The sequence below is a fragment of the Orcinus orca genome, chromosome 1, assembly GCF_937001465.1.
Source record: "Orcinus orca chromosome 1, mOrcOrc1.1, whole genome shotgun sequence".
NCBI lineage: Eukaryota > Metazoa > Chordata > Mammalia > Artiodactyla > Delphinidae > Orcinus > Orcinus orca.
The window spans coordinates 100,692,601-100,715,221 of record NC_064559.1 but is presented as its reverse complement, the minus strand read 5'-3'; the positions used below and the strand labels follow the sequence as shown (position 1 = coordinate 100,715,221).

General features: G+C 43.4%; 1 protein-coding gene across 7 annotated transcripts in view; it reads right to left on the bottom strand.

Moving 5' to 3' along the window:
- ADAR (adenosine deaminase RNA specific) overlaps positions 1-20,137 on the bottom strand; it is a 40,294-nt gene extending 20,157 nt beyond the window's left edge. For 2 of the 7 annotated variants that reach the window (XM_049697627.1, XM_049697640.1), the window contains exon 1: positions 20,037-20,136. In XM_049697627.1, coding sequence (XP_049553584.1) covers positions 20,037-20,081 — 45 coding nt within the window. In that variant the 5' untranslated portion in view covers positions 20,082-20,136. The other 5 variants (XM_049697628.1, XM_049697634.1, XM_049697635.1 and 2 more) reach the window with 5 other exon arrangements.
- Positions 20,138-22,621: the final 2,484 nt, after the last annotated feature.

The window sequence follows — 22,621 nt, the reverse complement described above, 5'->3', positions numbered from 1 at the left end:
ATCATAGCTACTGATTTTTTTTAATGGCACATATAGATTGTAGTGTGTCTGAAAGGTGATTAACAATATTAGGTACCCTAGAAATTATTCTCAGCTCTCCACTATTAATATTCCCCATGCAGTATTGATGGGGGGCTGCAGTCAACTTGACAGTAAGCCCCTGGGGGACAAGGACTACACTTCAGCTATCTTTGCATCCCTAGCACCTAAGGCAGCACCTGGAACAAAGCTGATCCTGAACCAATGTCTGCACAAACAAGACATTGCTAGACACGTATTCCATCTCTTTTCTTCTCCTCTTGCTGCACACAACCCCCCTACCCCCACTTGGGGCTGAGGTATATGTGAGTACAGACAGTGGGTGCCTGGTTCACAGGACTCAAAAGGATACACCAATTTGTTAACAATAGTTATTTTAGGGAAAAATTAGAGGGAGATTATTAATTTTTTTCTTTATACACCCTAAAATCTCCTAAAAGCGAAACCAAGCCAAACCACCACTTGAGAACAGCCATTTGGAGGAGAGCCACTGAATGGCAGGTGAGAGCCAAGAAAGTGAGAAACCAACCTCCATGGTGATCATTCCTAAATCCCTCAACATCTCCACTCACCCAACTTCATGCCTACGTACTATACAAGCTATGTAACAAGCCACGTAACATTCACTGCTCTGCAAAATTTCACTTTAATCTATTCTCATATATTTAGGATTAAGAGACAAGCGCCCCACCTCTACCACATGGGCTCCAAAGGGTAATATATTGGTTTCCATAAAGAAATGCTTTTCCTGTAAGTCAGGTGTCCCTAATCCTTTTAAAGAAAGGAAAATTATATATACACATGCACACACATATGTATGTATACATACCACACACATATATATGTACTTATGTACATATACTTTATATATATTTAAAATCGAGGTATATTTACATATAGTAAAATGTATTCTGTTTAGTGTATAATTCTATGAGTTTTGACCATATAGAGTCAAAGCACACACAGCCTTATAACTACCACTCAGATCAAGATGTAGAACATTCCCATTTCCCAAAAACGTTTTCTCATGCACTTTGCAATCAATTCCTTTCCCCACACACAGCCCCTGTCAACCACTGATCTGTCTTCTGTCTCTCTAGCTTTGCTTTTTCCAGAATGTCATCTAAATGGATTCATACAGTATGCAGTCTTTTGAGTCCAGCTTCTTTTGCTTAGCATCATGAATCTGAAATTTGTCCATGTTGATGCATATAGCAATAGTTCCTGCCCTTTTTTGCCGAGCAGTTTTCCATTATATTGATATACCAGTTTTTGGAGATAATGAATAAAGCCACTATAAACTTTCTCCTACAGGTTAAGAAGGAGCAGAGACGCTAAAAGTAAAGCATGTTGTCCAAGTGGGGCTAAAGGAGGCGTGGGCAGCCGTGGGGTCCTAGCAGAAAAGCAGAGGGGAACTGTCTTGACCTGGGCTCAGGCCTTGTTCCTCAGAAGGGGGGAGGGGAGTGCAATTTCCCCAACAAACCCTCTTCCACGCCTCGCTCGACACAATTAATTAGCAAGATACAAATTCCTAAATTCCTAGAACATAAATTTTGTTTGGCAAGAAAACACATACACACACACACTCTCTCTCTCTCTCACTCTCTCTCACACACACACAACGCGCATATGTCATGCATGAAAACAGGAGCGTAGGGAGGTATACGATGAGCCAGGGTGAGCAAGTTGCAGGTGGCCCGCTCTGGGCTCCGACCCCAGCGGCTTACCTGCCTCGGGTCCATGGCGCGCCCGAGGCATGTCCAGGTGTCCGCTCGCCGTGACCCTCCCCGAGGGGGACCCTTCCCAACGCGGGTCGTCGGCCTCCAAGTCACAAGAGGCGCCTCTGGAATTAGGACAAGCCCAGGCAGGCGGGGAGCAGGGTTGTGAAATGGCTCCGGTTCAATTTCACTTTCGTTTCTTCAGAAGGACCTCCCTCTTTGGAAAGTTTGGCCGAGGGGCGGGGCTTGGGCAAAGCTAGCGTACGCCATCTGGTTTCACGCGGGTAACAAGTTTAATCCCTTCCTTGCATGAGAACTGGGCAAGATACTCTTTTTTAGGAAAACAGCTATAAAAACTGAGCTCTTTATTCCCCTCATGGCCTTCTCAGGAATACATGGGATAAAGCAAACGGAGAACAAAGCCACCCTGCGAAGCCTAGCGCTGGAGAAACAGCCTGAGGTTCTGTCCTCTTACTCCCAGGTCCACACTAACGTGACCTCGTATCTCTAATGTGGCAGTGCGGGGTGGGGGGGGAGGGGTGGCGAACTCTTCAGATGACTAACGTCCTCACTGTGGACTTTACTCATACTCTAGCATATTAACTGACGCGACCACTTAACAGCCAGTATATAGTAGCAAGATAATGATACCAGCAACTGAACAGTAAAGGATCTACATCATAAAAGCATCCCACCTTTCAGCATCCACCATCCAGGCAAGGGTCAAATCCTTTACAGGCCTGATCTCTCTCTCTTTTTTTTGTGGACGCGCCAGTGCGCCCTGCAGTGCAAGTGCGGAGTCAACCGCTGGACCGCCAGGGAAGACCCACCTTATCTCCTTAATCTTCACAACACCTCTGCCAGGTAGGCATTATTCCCAAATTACAGATGTGGAAATGGAGGCTCCACTGGGACCATGCTGCTGCTAAATCCAGGTCTGACTGCGGAGTCACTCTACACTTGCTCAGGTTACACCATGGCTTTCCAAAAGATAACTTTTGTTATCAATGGACTTCATGATCAGGCTTATATATCTGCTCTGTTTTGTCCAAGATGTCTAGGAAAAGATTCTGTAGATCAATTCTATTGCTCAACAGCTCCCCTCCCCCCATCTGTGAGAAATTTCTTTTTCTGTATTTAATTTCAATTTTATCCCCACTGTGTGAATGAAAAATATTGCCTGCCATATCAGTAAACAAAGGATGTTGCAGCCATCAAGCCATCATATTATAGCCACCACGACGGTGAGCCCTGAGGGACACTCAGGATGAGAAAACACAGGATATATCTGTTTTTCTTTAATTAACAGTAATCTGTTGATGTTGCGACTACCTGGTCTTGGTTGCAAAAACTCCTATATATCCTGGCTCCCTCCCTTGCCTCTTTAGAGCAGTCTCTCAGAGTCATCTGAGATGCTGCGTCCTGGGCTTAAGTCCTCAGTTTTGTCCACCAAATAAAACATGACTCTCAACTTTTAGGTTGTGCATTTTTTTGTCGACAACTGCTTATGAGACATACAAGGCAGTCCCTTCACAGCACTGTCTCCAGCCGATGCCCTCTCTCACTGTCCTCTCACTCCATTCACTCTAAGTGTTAGCCCCCCTCCCCAACTTCTCATTTCTAGTGTGGCATGTACTTTCCCTCTCCATGCCTTTGCACATTCTATTCCTTTGCCTTGAATGTACTTCCTCCATTGCTTCTGGTGAAAGTCTTTCAAGATCTGCTTCAAATATTACCTCCTAGGGAAGTTTGCCCCACTCTGGGTGGGGGAGTGGGTGCAATTCGTGGTTCCTTATTTTGTGCTTCTCTCTTATTCAACACTTAACCCTACTAGAGCACTTTCACCATCCTCCAAAAATTCCCCATTCATTCATTTAACAGAGACTTTACTAAGCACCTAATGTGTGCCAGATACTGTGTAAAGCACTGAGGACATGACACAAATAAAAGTCCTGTCCCTTCAGCTAACAGACAGCCTAGTGGAGAAGACTGATGCGTCAACGATTATCACAATGTTATGAACTACTTGTTTATGTATCTGCCTTTAGATCTGTAAAGTCTACTCCTTGGGTCAGGGAACATCCCCACATCCCCTGCATAGTGACCTTCAGAGTTATAGTTAGTTGATTGAATAACCGACTGCTCGGTAGAAAAAACAACGGGCAAAACAGTGACACGGGAATGTCACAAGAAGAAATTAAAAATATCAGCACACGTAAGAAACAGTGCTCAATCGCATCATGTTAGGGAAATGCACAGCAAAGCCTCAGTGAGTTACTGTCCATCCGTCAAACAGGCACATTAACCATCTGATCAGAGCAGGGGGGAAAGCAGAGCAGCTCCTAGTCACCACAGGAAACCTGGGAAAGGTGTGAATGTACACACCCTGCAATTCAGCAATTCCACTCCTAGACCAGGATACACATACAAGAAATTGGTAGTTGCATTATTCATAATAGCTCCCAACCTGAAACAACCCAAATGTTCATCAAAAGGAAAATGGATAAATGGTGGCATTTGCCTATGATAGAATATTATACAGCAGCAAAAATGAAAGAACTATAACCACATGTACCAAAGTGGCTAATTATCTAAACATGACACTGAGTGAAAGAAGCCATATACATAGTTCCACTTACATAAAGTCCCAAACCAGGCAAAACAACTATAGTATACACTGCATAAAAGACAGGATGGTGGTTATCTCTAGGGAGGGAGGAGGGGTTTTGCCTGGGAAGGAATGCTCTGGGTGCTGGTGATGTTCTAGTTCTTGACTTGGCCACACATATGGCTCTCCAATAATTCATTAAGTTATACACTGACGCTTTATGTACCTTTCTGTAGGTATGTGCTGTACTTCACAATTTTAAAAGGTTGAAAACAACAGCAAACTCTCCCTGTACCAATTCCAGCTTACCTCCCCATGTTCTACTTTTCATTTAAGTATAATGAAATGAGTTACGTCTTACCTCTGCTTTCTTGCCTTCAAGCTAAACAATCCCAAAGCCTTTAACCCTTCTACAGGAATGATCCAGGGACTTCCCTGGTGGTCCAGTGGTTAAGAATCTGCCTTCCAATGCAGGGGACGCGGGGTCGATCCCTGGTCTGGGAATTAAGATCCCACATGCCGCAGGGCAACTAAGCCCGCGTGCCACAACTAACTGAGCCTACGCGCTCTAGAGCCTGCACGCCACAACTAGAGAGAAGCCCGTGTGCCACAATGAAAGATCCCGCATGCCGCAACCAAGACTGGACACAGCCAAATAAATAAATAAATAAATAAAAATTAGAAAAAAAAAGAAGATCCAGAGAAGCAGTAATCACAGCTACTGTGCAGAGGAAGCTGCACCGCTGCTGCCTCCATGTCTTTGAATCGAACCTAGGATGCAGTGGTGAAGCAGGGAGGGGAAATATGTTTCCTAAACAGAGGTTCGGTTCATGCCTTGAAAGAACAACAACCGCTCTTGTCATTTAATCTCAGCAGCTTGAGTAACTGCAGACAGAGTTATTCATAAACATTTCATCTCCTCCCCATCAGGGATTGTTTCAGCTCCCACAGGGTTGTGAGGTGGTGACATCAGTCTTTGTGCTGTTCTATTGTAGGAGCTTGAGGAGTTGGAGGAAGCTCTTTTAAAAATTAACCAAAAGTAACAGGTTGATTGCAAAAAGTTTCAGAAAATACAGATGAGCAAACACTGTCAAAGTTACCCCTAAATCTCCATTGTTAATTCACTGGTGTCCACCCTGCTGTTTTCCCTGTGCATAAAGCCTCCATGGACACGCAGGCGCAGCTCTCCTAACACTGGGGCTCACCTCCCCAGGAGCCTGTGTCTTCTGCTCAGCTGTGAAGTAACCCCAAATGCAAGACCTCCTGTGAACATACTACCTAGGGCTACTTGCTAACAATCACCTAAGTGATTAAGAGTTACCATCTAAAATTAGGTATTACAGAAAAAGCCCCCCATTCAGTGTTCTCAGAAATCTGGCTGCCACATAACACTGCCAAGCTCTGGCTCCATGTGTGCCTTCAGGGGCCTGGACTTCACCCATTATGGGGAAGGACGCATTATCATTCGGGCTACTGGGTTGGTTTTAGTTTCCAGTCCCTGCTATTCTTGCTTTTAAACTATAAATATAACTTAGTCTTCTTTGTAATGATTAATTTGTCTTGCGGATATTCTGCTTAACCTTACTGTGCGCAGGGGTGCATATTTACAACAACGGTCTTTTTCGTCTGTAATTTCCTATAACCAGACTTTACTGCACATATGGGCTACATCCAATTGGATCATCTATCTCCCTACTGTAAAGCAGATGTCTGCAAACTCCTTCAATATTTGCTCATACAGCAGATACTGCAACAGAAATGTACTGACTGTGAATGTGTGCTACTGAACTTGCAACACATTATCAAAAAAGTAATGAATTACTGAGGTATTTTTAAGTACTAGGGCACTATTTTAGAATAGGATCTGTACAAAAATAAACTCATGTTCTTATCTTAACTCCTAGGAAATACATAACAAGCAATTCGTAGAGTTGCTAGGCATAAATTTATTGCCTTCCTTTTTTTGTTGTTGTTGTTTCTCTTTCAATATATCATTGGGTTTTTTATTCCACTAAACAGCTACTGCCACATGAACATAATTTTCACAATTTACAGGGTCTTCCTATAATAACCCGACCTATAAGGCAGAATAGCGAAGCTGCCCAACTGACTGAGCAGTGCTCCACAGCTGTCTTTATGCTGATTTATATTCTATTGAGGTTAATGACTAGACTGGCTTTTGAAGTTACAAGAAAGCAAGAGATGCCCCAGGTACCCCCAGAAGAAACAGAGGTCTCCAGAAGTGGGTAAGTGCCTCTACCCAAAGTTATCCAGTAAATGAAAGAAGAAAATGGTATTTATCAACCATTTATAGGCATTGTGATAAGTATTACCATATTTTAAAGATATATTAGTAATAATGTCAAAACAATACTACTACTAATGGCTAACACGCCTGTGCTGAATATTTTACATGCAAGTTTAAACAGGGAATGTATGTTTAGTCTCATAACCACCCCACAAGATGACTCTACATAGCTTGTGGTCTCATGCAATAAGTCCTGACACCCTGAAACCACCTCTTCCATGCTAGGTTGGTCTGGCAGGCAGCACCTGACTAACGTCTGGTTTGGCTCTGGCCAGCAAAGAGGTTCAGTTACTGGGCCACACTTGGGTTCCGCTGAGCCAGAGTCCAAAGGGGGGACCTCCCTCTCACTCTTGCCTTCTCTTCCTTCTCACCCCTAGGACCTAGCCTATGAGTGGCTGGGCTCAGTCCCAGCTTCCTGCAAGGGCAATGTCCCCATCTCCATGGCTTGCTGGAAGCAGACGGGACAAGTGCAGTCCTGTTCTAGGCAGGCCCGAGGGCAGCCTCTGCCCCCAAGTTCTGCAGTGTTTCCGGGGGAAGTGGGCCGATTTCAGGAACAGCCAATCGCAGAAAGCTGACTTGCCAAGTGGCCAATTCCCTGAATAACCGATTTACTAAACTACCAATATGCTGACTTCACCTTTTCTTTAAGCTCTCTAGTCTCAATTGACCAGTTTTTATCCTTCCTTCACAACAGTATTAGAGGAAATGTACTCTGCCCATCTCCCTGAAGCTGAAGAGCTGGAGATTGAGGAGGAGACCAGGGGACAGTGGGAGGTGGCAAGGTTGAGGGGCTTTTGTGGAAATGAATTTCAGCGTATTGATTTTCTGAGAATTGACCTAGAGCTATTTCCAGGTGACCACAATCTTCTTCCCAAAGGGAATGAATAAGGCTTTGCTATTCCTAACATATGACTTTAAAAGCATTTCTTTCAGCATCGACAAGTTCAGAAAAATTTCCATCTACGCACACAGAGGAGAAGGTGCGTGAAGACAGTGAAGACGTAGAAGAGAGAGATTTGAAGACACTGGCCTTGAAGGCTGGAGTGATAAGCCACAAGTCAAGCAATGCAGGCAGCCACCAGAAGCTGGCAGGGGCAAGGACCGATTCTCCCGGAGAGGCTCTGGAGGGAGCACAGCCCTGCAACACCTCGACTTCCTCCCAGTGAACTGACTTCAGATTTCTAGCCTCCAGAACTGTGAGAGAATAAATTTCTATGGTTTTAAGCCACCAAATCTGTGGTAATTTGTTATTGCAGCTGTAGGAAACTAATACACCATCCTCGAAAGGCTGTGTACATCAGGGAGCTCCGGGTACAGGACTAGCACAGACCTTGCTGTGCAGCCAGGGATTTCTGTATTTGGGGCTATCAAGGAAAAAGGCAGCAACAGACCAGCAGACCAGCTGGCACAGACGATGTGCACAGCCACAATTTCCACTTTTTTGTTAAACCAAACAGTACAGCCTTCTCATTACTGTCCAGCAGAACTAGAGCTTTTTGTTTTATTTGAAGAAAAGGGTATTTCTGTAATATAACAAAGACTACCTATCATAAACTGAGAGCCAATATCATATTTAAAATGGAATAGTTAGGCATTCCCACTAAAATAAGAAATAAAATAAGGAGGGCCATCATTACCACTGTTATCTCCTCAATTCTGAGACATACTCCAAACTTTTCTGATATTGGGATGTGAATTACATGCATTTATATTATGTATCGGTATATTTTGACTAGTAGCCCCTAAAAGCTATTATTAAATTGATAGCATGTTCTTATGCTCAATGGTCTTAGAATCAGAGATATGGTATTTAACATTATTTTGAAGATCCTAGCATATTCTATAACACAAAACAGAAATAAGAGAAAACTATTAAAAAAGGAAAGAAAAACATTATTTGCAGATGATAATATCATAACCCTTGTTGATCCAAGAAGATTAAATGAAAACTCTTGGACCACCATCAGTTAAGTAATATGGCTGGATATAAGAGAAATATACAAAACACAACCCTTCCTTATATGAAAAATACTATATTCTTTTTTTTTTTTTTTTTTTTTTTTTTTTGCAGTACACGGGCCTCTCACTGTTGTGGCCTCTCCCTTTGTGGAGCACAGGCTCCGGACACGCACGCTCAGCGGCCATGGCTCACGGGCCCAGCCACTCCGCGGCATGTGGGATCCTCCTGGACCGGGGCACGAACCCGTGTCCCCTGCATCGGCAGGCGGACTCTCAACCACTGCGCCACCAGGGAAGCCCCAAAATACTATATTCTTAACAGCAAATAAAGCATTAAAAAAGAAAAGGGAAACATCTGGGAATAATCCTAAGAAATGTGAAGAGCCTACACGTGGAAAAGTACAAAACTCTATTGAGGAATACCTGTTTTAAGTAGAAGGATACACCAGCTCCAAATGTGATGGCGGAATAGTTTATGAACGCCAATTAGTGCCAAATTAAATAACAGTTTATTGCAAATTCTAGTGAGCTTAGGGGCAGTAAGGAGTGGATACCTGACAAAATGATTAAAGTTCAAGTGCAAGAACAAACAGGCAAGAATAGCCAAAATATTTTTTAAAAGAGGACAGCCATACTGATTAAATCAAAGCAGTACTGGTATAATACAGGAATGGAGCTACAGCCTAATAGAGCAGAACCACTTTTCCCCCAATAGACCCAAGTGTGTGTACAGATCCAATGCATGATAGGAGCCAAAAGCAGCAGTGAGGGGAAGAAGGATTAGTCTATAGATGGAACTTGGCTAATTGATAGACTTTTTGGAAAGAAAGATCTATTCAGAGTCTTGCCTTATATTAATAAACCAAAATAAATTACAAATGGATTAAAGGATTATTTGTGAAGTATTTTAAATAAAAACACTAAAAACCATAGTCTTTGTGTATGACTTGACCTGTTTCACAGCAATGGAAGACATCACAAAGGAGAAGACTGACATCTGTTCACTGCAGATATATTTTTGTACTTCAGAATAGTGACATGATGTTTGAAAATGTTCACAGAAAAAAGTTTTTAAAAAGAGACAATAAAAAAATTAAAATGGACAGGGAATCACAGTTACAACACATCACACACAGGACAGAGTTAATATGTATATGTGTATATATAAAGCCCACATACCTAGATATGACAGCATGTACATATGGAGTGCTCATATGGGCCAGCACTGTAGTTTATCTTTTATTTATTTATTGTTTGTTTGTTTATTTATTTATTTTTGGCTGTGTTGGGTCTCTGTTTCCGTGCGAGGGCTTTCCCCAGTTGGGCAAGTGGGGGCCACTTTTCATCGCAGTGCGCGGGCCTCTCACTGTTGCGGCCTCTCCCGCTGCGGAGCACAGGCTCCAGACACGCAGGCTCAGCGGCCACGGCTCACGGGCCCAGCTGCTCCGCAGCATGTGGGATCTTCCCAGACCGGGACACGAACCCGCGTCCCCTGCATCGGCTGGTGGACTCTCAACCACTGCGCCACCAGGGAAGCCCTATTTTTTGTTTATTTATTTTTCTGGTTGCACCGGCTCACGGGCTCCTTAGTTGAGGCATGTGAACTCTTAGTTGCGGCATGCATGTGGGATCTAGTTCCCTGACCAGGGATCAAACCCAGGTCCTCTGCATTGGGAGCATGGAGTCTTAGCCACTGGACCACCAGGGAAGTCTCTGTACTTTATCTTTTAATTTTCACAACCACCTTATGAGAGAGGTACACTGTTGCTGTCCCCATGTTACAGCATGAAAGGCTGAGGTAGACCAAAGTTGTTCGAGATAACACAGCCAGTAACAGGCTGAGCCAGGATTCAGACTCATGCATTTTGGCTCCAGAGCGGGTGCTCTTGGCCATTACACTGCCCCCACTAACTCTGCAGTAGATAAAAAGCCAATTTCCAAAAAAGGAAGTGCAAATGCCTGTCAAATGCTTGGGGAAATATTCAGTTACACTTGTAATACGTTTTACGTTTTCATTCATAAAATTAGCAATTAAAAAAAATGACCCAGTGCCAGGTGGGGAGATTCCATGGCTACCTTCACAATCTAATCTTTGACTCTAGGAATCCCCTCTGACCCCCTCCAAAATGTTCTCAAAGATGGTTAGGTCACCATCAGCTCCCTTCTTTAACCCTTTATTGGCTACATGTTACTCTTGGGATAAAGGCCCAAGTCCATAACAAGGTCGGCTGTGCACTCCCACTCTCCAGCCAAGCCTATCCTCCCATACTTCACAAAAGGCACCTTCCATCCTGTTTGCCCAATAGCCACAGAGCACTCTTGCAGCCTCAAAAAAGCCAAGTCGTAGACTGTTTTCTCCTCCAGTCCTGTCCCTATGCCAGACGGCATATAGAGTTTATAGTATCCATAACACTAGGAAGCTTCCTTCATAATCCTTATCAGTAGCTGTAGTTACACAATTGCATGATCTTTGTCTGTCTGTCCTGAGCAGTACTAGCCTTGTACCCCCCATGACTCAGCACAGTGCTTTGGCTATAAAAGGTATTCAACATATCTGTCAAAGGAATATACATTAATGATTGAATGAAAGAAAGAGGAGGGAGAAAAGTAAAAAAATAAGGAAAGGAGGAGAAATAGGCATTCTACCCTATGACAGTAAGACTAAGATGCTTTTTTTTTACAAAGCAATTGGACAATGTGCGTCAGAAGTCTTAAATATGTTAATAACCTCATTTAATAATCAGCAATCATTATTAATATGTAATCATATCGCTACATAATTATTAATGAGTGTAATTAATGGTCCAATCATAAAAATCTACCTTGAGGAAGATAATTTGAAATCTAGTACAGAAATTTAAGCTCCCTACAGAACTGTTTACAATAGCAAAAAATTGGAAATAGATTTAATGTCCAAAACTAGAGACACAGTCAAGTAGATTCTGGTACAGTAGTAAATTATACAATACATAAAAGTGACATTTACAAAGAGTTAATGCCATGGAAGATGTTTAGTTCATAATAAGTGGAAAGACATAAAATTTAAATAGAGAACAATTTCGGCTTTGAAAAACAATATGCCCAGGTGGCAGACAGTGCTGAGTGCCTACCCTAGAAGTCTGCCTTCCCTTCTGAAAGAACCCTGATTCTGTCCACATTCATCTGAGAAGGCCAGGCTCCCTCCCCAGACCCAGAGGGAGGACTGTGATTAGTCTAATCTAACTTGGTTTTGGCAATTCCATTCCTCTTGCCAGTGATACATGTGATACAACTCTGGCCAACAAAACACAAAGGAAGCCTGTCAGGGGCTTTCTGTCACAAAGGTTCCTTGATATGAATAAATGATGCCCTGAGGATGGCAGAGTAGAGGGCTGGGACAACTCTGAGTTGCTGAATCAATCTACCCTGGAACTGCCCTATCTCTGGGCTAACCAACACAACACTGCACAAAAGACACCAAAATGTTAATGATGATATCTGGGAAGTAGGGTTACCAGGGATATTCATTTTAATAGTTTCTTCAATTTTCAAGTCTTCTATAATAAAGCATCTATCACACTCTAAATAAAGGGGAAAAGTTAATAAGAAAAAGATAACTATGTATTGCATGAACCTTGCCCTTAAGAAGCTCAGTCTAATAATGGAAATAGCCATGTAAATAAATGATTAAGATATGCTGTGATAAAACCACAATGAGACGCCACTTCATAGCTATTAGAATGGCTAAAATAAAACTAAAAAAACCCCTCATAATATCTAATGGTGAGGATACGGAGCAAGTAGAACTCTCATACACTCTCATGGTGGGAATATAAAATGGTACAACCACTTTGGAAAACTGGCAATTTCTTCTAAGGCTAAATATGTAAACACCCTATGTATGACTCAGCCGCTATACTTCTGGGTACTTGCCCAAGGAAAATGAAAAGAGATAGCTACAAAAAGACTTATACAAGAATGTTTATGGAACCAGGGGTAGGGAGAAGGGGAAAGGGGGAGTTGTTTAATGGGTGCAGAGTTTCAGATTTGCAAAATGAAAGTGTTCTGGAGATCTGAACTTTTCACCATGTGAATATACATACTACTACTGAACTGTACACTTAAAAATGGTTAATTTGGTAAATTTTATGTGTTTTTCACCACAATTAAAAAAAAGAAGAAAAGAATGTTCCTAGAGCTCTATTCCTGATAGCCGCAAACTGGAAACAACCTCAAAGCACATCAACTGATGAATGAATAAATGACTAATGTATATACATACAGTGGATACTGCAACATGGCTGAAGCTCACTAAAAGAAGCCACACATAAAGTACATATTATATAGTTCTATTGATATGATGTTTTAGAACAGGCAAAACTGATCTATGGTGATAGACATCAGAAGAGTGGTGGCCTTTGGGGATAGTGGTGACTAGAAAGGTGCACGAGGGAACTTTCTGGGGTGATGGAAATCCTTTATTTTCTTGATTTGGATGGTGATTAAATGGGTATATGTATTTGTCAAATTTTACTGAATGGTATTCAATGAATACCATAGCATATTCATTAAATATTTTTACTGTATATAATCACATCTCAGCAACAGTGAGAGGCCCGCGTACCGCAAAAAAAAAAAAAAAAAAAAAAGAAACTTAGGGAAATGGTGAGACAGGTGAACGGGAAGAGGCTAAATTCATCATCTTGGCTATATACCTAGATGTTGCTAACAGAATAAGAGTGCTTCTTTAAACCAGATCAACAGCAACAGATAAACATCTCATGTAGCAATTTATTGAAACGCTTAAGAACATTAAAATGATGAGAATTATACATATATTCGAACTCAGTTTTGTGGAGCAAGCTTTGGTATTCTGCTAAATTTAAAAAAGGAAAAATAAATGATACATACGCACTAATGTAAGTATCTTTAAAACAAAACATAGGACTTCCCTGGTGGCACAGTGGTTAAGAATCTGTCTGTCAATGCAGGGGACACAGATTCAAGCCCTGGTCCGGGAAGATCCCACATGCCACGGAGCAACTAAACCCGTGTGCTACAACTACTGAGACTGCACTCTAGAGCTCACAAGCCACAACTACTGAGCCCGCGTGCCACAATTACTGAAGTCTGCGCGCCTAGAGACCACGCTCCGCAACAAGGGAAGCCACCGCAATAAGAAGCCCGCACACTGCAATGAAAAGTAGCCCCACTCGCCACAACTAGAGAAAGCCCGTGCGCAGCAACGAAGACCCAACACAGCCAAAAATAAATATACAAATAAATTTACAAAAAACAAAACATAGACCTTTATCTAAGTAAAACTACTTTTATGGGCTTCCCTAGTGGCGTAGTGGTTGAGAGTCCGCCTGCGGATGCAGAGAACACGGGTTCGTGCCCCGGTCCGGGAAGATCCCACATGCTGTGGGGCGGCTGGGCTCGTGAGCCATGGCCGCTGAGCCTGTGCGTCCAGAGCCTGTGCTCTGCAACGGGAGAGGCCACAACAGTGAGAGGCCCACGTACCGCAAAAAAAAACAAAAAACAAAAAACTGCTTTTATTTAAAATATTGTACAATATTTTCATCAAATATCTTGTTTAAATCTGAAATAAAACTGAATATTAGCTTTTCGAAGTCATATGTCAAAAAGCAAACCTTTAGAACACAAAATGAAGAAAAAATATTTTTAAGCTTACAAGCAAAGGAAGAAATCAAAAAGGACAAAATCTGTCTGCAGAAGAATGAAAAACAGGTTTTGTATGTTTAATGATAAAGCCAAAATTAGATGGCAAACAACCAACTGGAAGAATATTTACAGCAAATAAGAGTTTTTTGTTTGTTTTTTACAATGAGCATATACTCATATTTTTAGAGTATTTGCATACTCTAAAAAATATTTGATTCAAACTTAATCATAACAAAAAAATGCAAGTTAAAATGAGACACCATTTTTCAATCTAGCTAAGATTTTCCTCTTTCCATTAAAATACCCAGTCCTGGAGAAGGCAGGGTGAGACAGAGGCACAGCGAATGGTCAGGCATTGCTGTATAAACTCATATTCACTTTTTAGGAAGCAAATGAGGACTAAGCACTACAAGAAGGTATTGCAGCTGGGTAGAAGCGGGGGCCCAGATGTTTGGGGGTGAGTGTGGGGTTAAACAATAGCCCTTTCACCTCAAGCCTCTAATTGTATGAGAACTACTTTTTGTGTGTTAAAACAAGAAACAAAAGGGTATCCTCCCTCCGCTATTTTTGTTGGGGGGGTGGGTGTGGCATGGGTAGGTTAAAATAAGATAAGATAAGGCACAACAGTACCCAGGAAGATGGATGCGGATTTGGGCCCTCCCTGGGAGAGGGCGGAAGACCAACACCCAAGCAGCCCCTGTCCTGAAGGACAGACTGCACTCTGGGCTGCAAGTCCCCCATCCGGCTATGCCACTCACCCCGAGGCAGGGTGCTCTCCCTGGGGAGTAGTGGTAGGTGCAGCAGAAGCACATTGAAGACAGCTATGGAAAAGGAAAGGTGCAGATCAGCATGTAGAACATGGCTGCATCTGGGTGAAAATCAAACAATGACAACAAGATGGAGTGTATTTTATTTAATAGCTTTGACTATAAAAGCCTAAGAAAAGGTAAGGGAGGAGACACACACCAAGCTATTAGTAGTAGCTCTACCTCTGGAGGGTGAGAGGAGCTGGATGGAGAGGGGTCTCATTTCTTTTATAGTTTTCTAGTTTGGATTTTTTTTAGCCTCTTTTGAGTGTTTTTGTATTTAATAAGAAAAAAAAAGTTTTAAAGTTCACAACCTTGATCCCCAAACTCCAGTCAAAGAATAAGTTGTTAAGGGACTTAAAACCATGTCTGGCACATCGTAAGTGCTCAAGGGAATGTTTTAAAGATAAATACTCCGGGACTTCCCTTGTGCGCAATTGTTAAGAATCCGCCTGCCAATGCAGGGGACACGGGTTCGAGCCCTGGTCCGGGAAGATTCCCACATGCCGCGGAGCAACTAAGTCCACCAGCCACAACTACTGAAGCCCGTGTGCTCTAGGACCCGCGTGCTGCAACTACTGAAGCCCGCACTCCTAGAGGCCATGCTCCTCAAAGGGAGAGGCCACCGCAATGAGAAGCCCGCGCACCCCAACTAGAGAGAGCCCGCGTGCAGCAATGAGGACCCAGCACAGTCAAAAATAAATAAAATTAGAAAAAAAAAGAGATAAATACTCTAAGGAAAAAAAAGACTCAGACTACAAAAAAAAAAAAAAGCCTTAATATACAATCTATCATAGTTCAGAAGAGCTTGAGGGGGGTGAAATATCTCACAGGGTGGAATTTCCAGGTGGCTGCTCCTTGGGGCCTAACCCCTCACCTCTGTAGGTTCAGATGCACATGGGGAGAGAGATTCTGCCTTTCTGGGATGGCACCCATAGTACTTGCATTTACAGACATTTACAGTGAGAACTGTATCTATCATGCAGATTGAATCCTCATCAACACCATGGCAGCATTTTCTCCCTGTGGGCAGATTTTCATTCATTCATTTAATAAACATTTATTAAGCACATACTATGTGCCAGGCACATCCTAGGCCCTAGAGATACAGCAGTAAACAAAATAAAAATTCCTTTCCTCATTATTTTCATGAAGCTGATGTTTTAGTGAGAAGACAGGCAATGAACAAATATACAGTGTCAACTGGTTTTAAGTGCTAAGAATAAAAATAATGCAGCTAAGAAGGAGGTAAGGAATACAAAGCAAAGAGCACCTCTGTCTTCAAGGGGCTCTCAGTCTAGTGGAGAACTGACTAGAAAATAGACAGTTATCAAACAGAAATCAAATCCACAGTAGGGTTGTGCTCAGGGGATGTGACTTCCTCGTTGATGGAGGTCAAGGAAGGCTTCTGAGAAGAGAAGCATGACCTGAATCCAAAAGGAAGTCAGTCAGACAAAACAGTGTGTGTGTGTGTGTGTGTGTGTGTGTGTGTGTACACACGTGGACGCACAAACAGCAGGTGCAAAGGAGCGGAAGGGATGAAAAGAACATGATCAATGCCACAACAAAATAACAACGTGTGATGGACAAACAAAACCACGTGGATCCATTCCAGTTGGAAGGCTCTGGAAAGGCCACAAAGAAGGGGGATATAAGCACACATGTCAGCACATATGTCTATGTATACACACACACTTACAGTAATCATCTGTTGTTTTCACCTGCCTAGTACCTCTGCACTTCCCCATCCCATGTGGTTATGGAAGGATATTTTACTCCTTCATCTCAAAAGTGGGCCTGTGACACAGATCTGTCTAAACGTGGCATCCCTAGCTCCTTGTCCACATGATTAGTTTACAATGCTAGAAGAGAGCTGTAAGATCATAGGCTTGGGGCTGCCAAGAGTCACCTTTTTCACTATGTACGGAGAAAACAGCAGGAAAGAATGAGGGCAATAAACAAAAAGAAGCAGAGAAAGGCAGGGCGAAGAGAGTCCTCATGACATCATTTCAGCCTCATGATCCAGCCATGCCTGAAGCTCACATTTGGACCTCCTAGTTAAATGATCAACACTTTTTTGCTTATGTTAGTTTACATTAGGTTTCTGCCATTTGCAACTAGATTAATATACCCCCTTCTGGGGAAAGAACTTCACTCTGTGTGTGGTGGTGGTGGGGTACAGAGGGAAAGGGAGGATAAATTATGTTAAAGGGTCTCTCCCATTAAGTTTGATAAACATGATGAAATAGGTGGCTTCAAGGCATCTGGGAGGGTATAGAAGCAGCAACGAAAGCTCCTTGGGGGGAGGAACTGAGAGTTTACTTGTCACAATCTATATGGATGGGTTATATAAACCTTTCTGTATTCCTAATAATTCACCAGACAGCCCTAAGTCATCTTCAGACTGAGAACCAACACAGAATGACTGATCAAAAACACCAAGAATATCATCTGTTTAAAACCCGTTTACCATTACCACATTAATGCACATCCGTCACAGATCTTTCTCAAATGCTTAATTTTGTGACAAACTTAATATTTTGAACTCTTTATCCCTGATACCAAACCATCATCCAGTGTTCTCCAGGAAACTTAACTCAAGCAGCTGTATCCACTATGGTCCAAGTCTAACAGATGTTATAGCAAAATAAACTGCTGTATCTCAAGAGATCACTACAGAAGCCCAAAAGGGGCTCAGACCCTGTTGTTCACACAAACTCAAATCAGTTGGTCACAGATAATAATACCAGTCTTGGTCTGAAACACAGCTTCAAATCTTTAAATCCATGAATCAGAAAGATGCTCATATTACACTGTGTAACAGTATAAAAATAGCTAGCTTAAAGGAAACTGTGTGTGTTAGCAATGGGTCTCCTTCTGGCAGACGTAACAATACCTCAAGATTTTTTCTTCTTTCCACAGACATTTACCAAATACCTACTGTTTGCCCACTATCCCAGCACTGTGCGCCCATATCTACTTTGCCCACTTTTCTCTGGGTGAAAAGGTTAAATCTTGCTTCGCATCTGGACAATGCTGGGTAAAATGTAAAATAAAAGGTAATTTATCACTGGACAATTTGAGATGTTATTCTTACAGCAAATACCGGCCCTCTAAACTCTGCTTATGCCTCCCTTCCCCCACTACACCTCACACTGCCAGGATTCTAGTCACTGAGAAATAACAAGACCCAAACCCTACATAGTCTGAGGGCCTGGGTTCAAGTTTCAGTTCTGCCATTAAATAGTGTCAGGAACTTGGTTGGCTAAGCTCACCTTCTGCATCTGTAAAATGGGGATAATACTTATAGCACTGGGCTGCCGGAGGGATTAAAGAAATTAGTGTATGTTGAGAGCTCAGTACAGGGTCACACACATAGCATGTGCTCAATAAAGAGAAGCTATAATTAAGAGAGTAAAGTGAGGCTTTTTCCAGTTTTAAAATGTTATGGTCTATTGTAGAGAGATTATGGGTTTTGAGTCTCCCCCGCCACCGCAAGTCTGCTTTATCATATCTGGCAGAATAGCAAGCACAAAGAATAGCAAAACATTCCCCTGCTTTTCAAGCAGCTGTACCAATGGGAAACCTTCAGCAAGGGAGCAAGTTCAAGTCATGGGTGCTGGGCCCTTACTAATAATAGCTAGACACTTCAAATTCTGACAACAACCCTGTAAGGTAGATATAATTATCCTCATTTTGTAGATAAGACCAAGTAGGAGTAGAAAGGTTAAATAACTCACTCACTGTCACACAGCTGGCAAACGCAGACCAGACTCCCAAAAGTCATGCCCCCTTTCCACTCTGTTCCCTGCCTCCCATACAGCAAGCACACCCAGCTGTCTGTGAAATAATGAAATAACGGGAAAGATATCTCAAAATCTGCAACGACGGGAACCGTCCTTCTTTAGTTAAGAAACTGGCATCATCACTCGCATTTGCTCGACAATTTGTTGCTCCGACGTTCTCGGCTCCCAGTGACCTGTTCTAGCAATCCGGCCTCCCTCTCCAACAGCAGTCACTGTGTAGGCCTCTGTGTGCAAATCTTCTCCCTTAGCAGCTTAGGCTCTGTTCCCTCCCCAACCGCAGGCTGGGACTCCCCGACACTGCGTTTAAAATCCAATGACAGGTGCATATGCCTCTTTGAAAGGCAAGTTTCCCAAACTCTGACACCAACACGGCACACCTGAGGCAGGCTTACCCTCTAGCGGGACCCAAGAATCAAGCCAAGCAGATGAAGGAAGGGGAGGTGACGCAACTAGGCCTCCTGCACCAAGGCCACACCGAGGCAGAACGCAGTGGCCGTGACCCCGCAGTGGGCTCTCCACCACGGACGCCTACGCCTTCCCTGTATAAGGCACGCCAAGGGCTGCGGATATTATCCCAGGGATGAGGCGCGGGCCTATGCAGTCAAGGGAGAAGGCGCAGGAAGACGCGGACCTGAACGAGTCCCAGGCGCCTAGCTCTCCAGTCACTCTCCCCCAGGGGAGGGAGTTGGCGAGAGGGAGACAAGGGCCTTTGGTACCCAGCTGTTCGGTTCCGGCTGGCACGAGCGCCAGAGCATCCGTGCGCAGCCTCTGCCGCCCACACCCGCGCACACCCGGGAGCACAAACACCCGCACACAAGCACTTGGCCCCCGGCGCCCGCCTCCCCGCAAGGCTGCTGAGCCCCGCCGCTGCCCCCGACCCCCGCCTCCCCACCTGGCCCTGCGGCCACACTCAGAGCCCAACCGGGCGCCCCTGCGCTCCCCCTTCCAGTAGCGCCGGACACTGGAGCGGCGGCGCGAGCCGGGCGTTCAGGCCACAGAAGGTGATAGCGGGGAAGGGAAAAGCCTCTTACCGGGTCTTGTAATTCTCTGGGACACAGCGCGACACCAGAGACTGCCAGTGGCGCTGGGACCCTTCCCCGCCCTCCCCCACCACGTAGCCCTCTCTACCTTCAGTCGGGAATCAATGGCCCGGTCGCGGATTGGTGACATCATTGGCGCGCCGGGCGTGGGAGGGAGCACCACGTGATTCCTCTCTCTTTTGTTTGCGTCCTAGTTAAGCTAGGATTTTGTTGCTGCCTTCCTTGGGTTTTTACTGATCTGTTAATGGCGTTGTCGTAGGCACGGTGGGGAGTAGGTACTTGGGTTTGGGATGTTATATTTTTGCTCATGGCCTTGATTAAACTCCTCAGTCGTTTATAACGTAGTTGGGCCGGAAGGCCTGAGACGGTATGTGGGTACTATCTTTTTTTTTTTTTTAAATGGATATCAAGTACACAGAATTACTTAGTAATACACTATAATCAGTATTCCTTGTATGGCACGTTCAAATTAAATATTTTTTAAATGTTATAATGAACATCACCTTTAACTCCCCAGTTTGCCACCCCAACCAAGAACTAAAATATTATCAATAATTTTAATGTACTTGTAAGTGGTCGCCATCCTTTACCTCTGCCTTCCCCTCAGAAGTAACCTCCATCCTGACTTGTGTTTACACAACTTTTATATTGCTTTCTTTTCACAGTTATATACATTATTAAACACTTTTTTTTTTATTAGTTTTGTGTGTGTGTGTGTGTTTGAAATTTCATCTAATGTTCTGGACTTCTATTTTAACAAACACGTTCCTAAGTTACTTAGTCCATTCAGGCTGCTGTAACAAATAACAGATTTTTCAACAGAAATTTATTTCTCACAGTTCTAGAGGCTGGAAGTCAGGGTGCCAGCATGTTATAGCAAGGGCCCTTTTCCTATTGGCAGAGTTCTCCTTGTATGGCAGAAGGAGTTAGGGATCTCTGTGTGGTCTCTTTTATAAGAACTCCAATCCCATTCATGAGGGCTCCACCCTCATGACTTAAGCCCCTCCCAAAGGCCCCACCTCCTAATACCATCCATTGGGCCTTAGGATTTCAACATATGAATTTGGGGGAGAACAAAAATGTTGACCATAGCACTAAGATTCATTCTTCTTGTTGAGTGAAGTTGCATTTCATTCATTTTCACTGCTCTATAACAAATCATTTTGTGAATGTACCATTGTTTATCCATTCTCTGGCTGCTGAATATTTATGCAATTTCCAGTTGTTGGTGTTTTTTTGTTTTTGTTTTGCTTTTTCCAACTGTGCTGCTATGAGCATTGCCTTTTGGTTCTTCTATACAAACTTTTCTCTTGGGTATATTTACCTAGGAGTGGAATTGATGGGTTTTGGGTATGTCAGTGTTCAACTCTGTGTGATAGTGCCAAATCTTTATTCAAAGTGGTTATACCAGTTTACAATCCTAGCAATTACTAGCATCCACATCTTCCCTAATACTTGAGACTTCTTGATTTTTGCCAATGAAATGGGAGTTAAATGGTGTCTCATCCTGGCTTTATTGGCATATCCCTGAAGTTAAGCGTCTCTTACATATTTTATCCGTAGTTCTTTTTCTATGAAATGTCAGTGTAGGGCATTCAGGGTTTTCAAGGCAGATCAAGGAAAAAGGCATGACTGTGACGTGGCAGTAGCACAGGCAAGCTTTATTTGGACAAGTTTTGACAGGTTTGCAGGCAGGGGAAGTCCTGCACAAAACCTGATAATTCAGAGACTACTTAGGGGCAGGGAGGGGAGGCATCTGGAAGGAGAGGACAAGGAAATTCCCAGACGAGAGGGGACCTACATGTTTATGTGATGTGCTCAGCTGCCTAACAGAGAGCCTCTGGGTCAGAAAACTCCAAAGGGCAGCAGCAGCTTGGGGTCTATAACCACAGGGTTTATCTTATCTATGACTAGCAGATGTTGGGTGCACTTTGGTGAAGTATGCATGGTAGGCAGGCAGCTCTAAATGGCTAAAAATCTGCTTATTTGAGCTATGCTTAAAACAACTAGATATGTAAAAATTTGACTTTAGTGCAGGCAGGCTTTTGAGCTAATTGGTCCTAGCCTGCTGTGAAGAAATAAACAACTTGGGGGGGCTATATACAGAGCCCAACATTGGCTCATTTTTTTTCCGGTACGCGGGCCCCTCACTGTTGTGGCCTCTCCCGCTGTGGAGCACAGGCTGCGGACGCACAGGCTCAGCGGCCATGGCTCACGGGCCCAGCCGCTCCGCGGCATGTGGGATCTTCCCGGACCGGGGCGCGAACCCATGTCCCCTCCATCGGCAGGTGGACTCTCAACCACTGCGCCACCAGGGAAGCCCTTCACTTTTTTTTTTGATACATGGATGTACTTAACTTTGAACTTATAAATACTTATACTGTTTTTTCCTACCCTAATATATATTAACTTACTGTTACTTCTAAAAATATGTAGTTTTGCTTTTGACATTTTAATCCTTATTCTTTCTGGAATTTACTTTTGTTTATGGTGTGAGGTAGGGAATCCAATTTTACTTTTTACGTACAACTGAGATTTTTTTCCAGCTTTCTTTGTTGACCAGCCCCACCTTTCTCAACTGATCTGTCATGCCAGCTTTGTCATGTGTCTGTGTCAACATCCCATTTATGTATATGGGTCTGTTTCTGAGCTGTCTATTCAGTTCCACTGGAC